The sequence below is a fragment of the Parasteatoda tepidariorum genome, chromosome 8, assembly GCF_043381705.1.
Source record: "Parasteatoda tepidariorum isolate YZ-2023 chromosome 8, CAS_Ptep_4.0, whole genome shotgun sequence".
NCBI lineage: Eukaryota > Metazoa > Arthropoda > Arachnida > Araneae > Theridiidae > Parasteatoda > Parasteatoda tepidariorum.
The window spans coordinates 23,811,266-23,816,923 of NC_092211.1; the positions used below are offsets into that span (position 1 = coordinate 23,811,266).

The 5,658-nt window shown below is 31.7% G+C and overlaps 1 protein-coding gene across 2 annotated transcripts in view; it reads right to left on the reverse strand.

Moving 5' to 3' along the window:
- LOC107444652 (uncharacterized) overlaps positions 1 to 5,658 on the reverse strand; it is a 12,696-nt gene that overhangs the window by 1,381 nt on the left and 5,657 nt on the right. For both annotated transcript variants that reach the window (XR_006226269.2, XM_016058863.3), the window contains exons 3-4: positions 3,809 to 3,866; positions 3,573 to 3,681 (exon numbers count right to left, since the gene is read on the reverse strand). Coding sequence is in view for 1 of the 2 variants with exons in the window: in XM_016058863.3 (XP_015914349.1) it covers positions 3,573 to 3,681; positions 3,809 to 3,866 (167 nt within the window). In the remaining variant the exon portion in view is untranslated. The remainder of the gene's footprint in view (positions 1 to 3,572; positions 3,682 to 3,808; positions 3,867 to 5,658) is intronic.

A 5,658-nucleotide genomic window follows, 5' to 3' on the forward strand; every position in this document is an offset into this window, starting at 1 on the left:
GGTTAAATTTAGTAGGAATAACACAACCTGTGACGTAGGCTATAGTATACCCAATTGGCATAATTATAAACTATTTAACAGGATATAATAGTTTAAATTATATCCTCTTAAATATTTTACAATTTAAACTATTTAAAGAATTTTGTGTTAGAAAAAAAAACAGAGAAAATTATTGAGTTACTTATATTACATACATAGTATTTAGTTAGTTACATTACATACCTCATGTTTTGCTGTTTGTTTTTTCAATTCTTTTCAAAATTAAAGCAAAAAAAAAAAAATATAGTACATTGAGCTAAAAGAATGTAACTTTTTAAAAGCAATTTTTGAGCGAATGATCAAACTATGATCAAAATGATATAAGGATTACCCCAAGAGAAAAAATGAAATTGGGTATTAAAGTTAGTAATACATCAGTTCCAATATCCATTGTATAACTGATTAATCGATTCACACGAAAGAGAATGTAAAGTCGAGCTCAGAAAGAAACTTTCAGTTCAGAACAACGCGTGATAGTACAATGTTTATTAGAAGATTTTTGCACTATGATTATTACTCGTGTCACACAAAGTGCCACAGAGATGTAACAAATGGTAAATTTTCAATACACAGCCGCAATGGATACATAGGAGATCATGGCGTTTGCTATTGCTGGATCCTTGCAGATCTGATATTGATGTAAGCATTATTGATGTATTGATGTATGTAGTATTGATTCACAGAAGTTTTTACACCACTAGTTCGCAATCTGTTGACTTAACGTTCTCCATGGACAGTAAAATATTTGTTGACAAATATCCTCATTATGATCCCCTTCTAATGGTGAAAAAATTATTGTTGGGTGTTGTTCTGTTCTGAACGCCTTCATCTTAGTGCAATTTTACATTCACTTTAAATGCTATCCTGCGAACTAGTCAATCATTTAAACACAATCTGTGGTGTACTCCTCATTTCTTAATTTATAATCCTGACTGGTGCTGTTACAATCGCTACAGTATATCTTATCCTATCACGATTGCCTAGTTTTTATTTGAACACACATTAATGATTCGAATGGAAGACTTTAATTACATCAATTAGTTTGTGTTATAAATGAATTAAGTTACAAAATCAAAGACAGAAACTTATTTTCCCAAATAAACATACTCGTATTTGAAATATTTGGAATTTTCACTATCGAAAGCACATATTCTGTAGCAGCAATTTGGAAAAAGTGTAATTTATTTTTTTTTAAAATTAACCAGCGATTGAAAGTTTGGTCCCCTGTATTGCTACTTATATTTTTGTTTTTCAACCGATCAGGTGGCAGAGTGGTTAGCCTGCCTGACTGCGGAGCCGATGGTTGCGGGTTCGAGTTCCGCTCAGGGCATGGATGTTTCTTTCTCTCTGTGTTCTATGTCCTTTGTGTGAATGTGACCCGTCCTATAAACGGGTTTGTGGTTGTGTGACGTGGGTGACGGTGCTCCACCGACTTAGCTTCGCCACAGGTGCCCACTGGGTAACGAGAAGAGAGTAGCAGTTCTGGCACTCCTGGTCAATGGGACAATACATCCCAAGTGCCCGCGATTAAAAAAAAAATTTTTTTTTGTTTTTTATAAAATATCAAGATATGATTACGCGAACTCAACAATTGTCGTACTGATTTCTTTTATTTGAGTAAATAACTTCATATTAGTAAACAAGGCAAAATATTTAAAAAGAAAAATTAACATTGAAGAAAAGAATCTTTTTAATTAATGATTTAGTCATACTTTCTAATTTGTAACTATTCACTAAAAAAAAATTATGCTTTTCAGAGAAAGTACGGTGTTTAATTTCGTAACCTAATTTATAAAGAACTAATGAGCATATTCAAGGTATTTCTTTTCAACCATTAAAATTGAATTTTCGATCCTAAAAATCAGACAATTAAGTTAAAAATAATTCAGTCTTTTTTTTTTCCACGTACTGTTTACAGTAGGATACGATTCGACATTTTTCTAAAAATAGATATTTCATGATTTTCTTAAGGCTTAAAGCGAAACGAAATTATTACAGAAATTTGACTTTTTGGACGAGTTGAATAGCAACAAATGACAAGTGGACGAAGCAACTCGTTTGTACTCGAACTGTAACTTTTTATAAAATTGTAACTTCTATGAAATTGAATTTCTTAACCTTACCCCTTCTATTCAGTAACAGTTTAGTGATTTCTACTTTATTTTATTATATCTATATTATAGATAATCTTACTTTATAGCGCGATGATTTTTAATTACCTCGATTTTTAGAGTTTTTTGTACTTCTGCCTTAAAATTATTTGTTTTCTTTTTCAAAGTTTAAAATAGGAATAAATTAAATAAGAAATAAAAAACATTAAGCTTAGTAGTTTGGTTTTTAAAAAAATTGAAATTACATCTTTCGAACAATGTTTTAGAACATCTTGAACAAAAGATCAAATTGCTACGCTACTTTTAGATGTGCCCAAATTATACGGCAAGACGTCAGAACAATTTTAGAAAAAAGAATACTAAAAAATGAAAGTGTATAATCATATTATTGTTATATCAAATATAATCTATAAAATCGGATGCATTTAAAAAAACAATTACCTCAATTATATAATTGTAAGCATTATTTATCTTGATATAAAATACATTCCTGCCAACCGCAATGCATTTATAGTATAATTATTTTTGTTTCGATCTGAAATCAAGTGACGGTTAATTTTTATTCAACTCCTAGAAGATGTCCTCATAGTTTAAGATCAAATGTCCTCAGCACTATCTTTCAAATAAATTTCTTTCTTATATCACTAAAAAATGGTGCAAATATACCCTCTAGAATCCCTACTATTCCCCAATGAAAGGAACTGATTTCGCCATCTGATGTTGGCGAAAAAAGTGGCCATGCTTTATCCTATGATTTTTATTTTGATATACTGATTTACTTGTTTTTCGATATTAAGTAAAGCAGAAAATCGTTTTCTTTAATTTTTCTCTTTTTTTACTTTCCACTTTTCGAAGATATTTTTTCTTCTGCACTTTTCAATTCAAAACATTTCCAAAAATAAATTGATTAACGTAATTATAATAAATAGATGGCAGGGATAGCCTGGTCAGTACGGCGCTGGGCTCATGTTCGAGAGTTCGTGGGTTCGAACGCCGATGGCCGAAGACTCCCCGTGTAGTAAATGGTGACTGATGCACGTTAAATCTGTCAAGTCGCAAAGTCCCCCATGTTCCCATAACAAATCAATACCTCTAGGGGTACTGGGTTGGAGATCGATTGCTTTTTGATCCTGGTCAAAAATTACGATCAGTGGATGAATGGATGTATGAATGGGTCCGCCCTATAAACAGGTGTGTGGCTGAAGACGAATTCTTGGCCATAGATGGCGTCACTGAAACACAAGAAACGCACCCTCTGATTTAAATTTGTTTGGTTTCACCAAGCAGGCTTGCTAGTGTGGCAAGTTACATTAGAAACAACAGCAACAACATAATGAATAGATAGAAAATAATAAGTAAATATAATATAAAACAGATTTAAGAATATAATGCAAAACTGAAAATAATTTTTAAAAAAATTACGAATTTCAAGCTCCGACTTTGAAGATGGCTACCATGATTCAGTTCATCTTTTTCTATTGGCGTGTTGGAGGAAGAATTACCATTGAATGCTTCGAAATGATGAAAGTATCTATCACAAAATGTAGCACCATGTTAATATCATAAAGAGACTATTACTCAAACAATGAAAATAAAATATATTAATTACGTAAAAATAAAATCCAAATTACAGATTTCACTAATCTGTTACAACATACGTTTTATCAGGCGAGACGTCATCAGCTGAATGCATGAGTCTTTTTGCAGCGTCATTTTCTGTCGGAAAAAATGAAAGACTTTTATCAGTGGCCATTATGAATTATATATATTTTTATAAGTATAAAAATTGTACGATTATTTTGTAACAACAAGGCAGTTTTTCGAAGGCTCTGTCATCATCAAGTCTTTTTGAGAATAATACGTTATTTTCATTATTGCTAAGAGTTTCCATTTTAATATATATATTGTAATATACATTGTAATATAAAATTTATGAAAATATTATTATTATAAATATTTATATAATAATATTATAAATATTTATAATATTTATAAATGTTTATAATAATTACAGATATTCGAACATTGAGAGACGAACGCTCTCGATCTCCTGAGCAATCACATCACAATAATATGTACTCTTTAGAAATAATGAAAAAGAAAAATCAAATTGTGGATGACTTTTACAGAATGTTATATTGAATACAAAGGGTTCTGTTGTCAGCACGTTTAATACATTTATTATAATTTTTCTCTACTATGCGGTCTGTGCATTGTGGATCCTTATATATATATATATATAATTATTATGACCACCCCTTCAGTACGCGGTTGGGCCACCTTTTTCGCGTATTACTGCCTTAATTCGTCTGAGCATGGATTCTAGGAGATGTTGGAGAATACCTCAATAGTTAAACCAGTGGTCAAAAAAGTATTCAAAAATAAAAACCTCATTGAAATCAAATTCCATAACCAAAAGGATAAGGATAAATTGACATCATCCATTCAAAACAAAATTTATTTTCGAGATAAAGTTCAAAGACTTACATCACTCATAATTCTAAATGCTCCAGCTCAATTTGAAGGGGAGGATATAGCTACCATACTACAGCAGAACAGCTACTCATCGAACGACGACAACGTTATAAAGTATCTTAAATCAATTCCACACAAAAAATGCGAGGACAAAAAACACATCGTAGTAAATGTATCGCATAGACTAGCTACCCATCTTCTGAAAAAAAAACACATCTTCATTGGACTTAACAAGTGTATCATCAAAAAACGCATAGTTCTCAGACGGTGCCAGTGGTGTCAAGGCCTGGATCACCATACGAACCAGTGCACGGCTGATTCTGCAACATGCGCAAAATGCGGCGGAAATCATCACACCCATGAATGCAATTGCGATGAGTGCTATTGCATTAACTGTTGGCACTCGAACACGCATAATGGTACCAACTACAACCCTAATCATTCAGCCTTCGTCTCTGACTGTCCAACAAATACTACATTCGCTAAGAATGAAATTCATCGACAGCTAGATACATTTACAATATAAATGTTTCCCTACAAAATTTCGATCTTCATGAAACTTTAGAAAAAAAAAAAACTTTTTTCCATAACTTTTTAGACTTTTGAAAAACCTTTAAATTTTCTTTTCTCTTTTTTTTTAGTATTCTTCAAAATTTGACACAACGAAAATTTAAAAAAAGGAAAAATTACGTTTCTTCTTGTCAACAACTACATATGCTGTTTTTCATATCCATTTGCTGTTTGCTGTTCACCTATATGTACTGGTGTACTCACTATTGTTCTTGCTTTATTTGTTGTTTCCTTTTTTTTATTTATTTATTTATTTATTTTTTTATTAACTAATGTGATACGCATTATTGTCATCTGCATTACGCAATTGTGCTTTGTAATCGTGGTGCAGTTATGAATTTTGTAATTGTTTGCTTATGTGCTGTGTATTGTGCGAGCTAGACTGTCGGCCAGACGTGGACTATACGGTTAAGGGTTTTGCAAACCTAGGTACGTGTCCACGTCTGGAAGAAAAGAAAAAAAA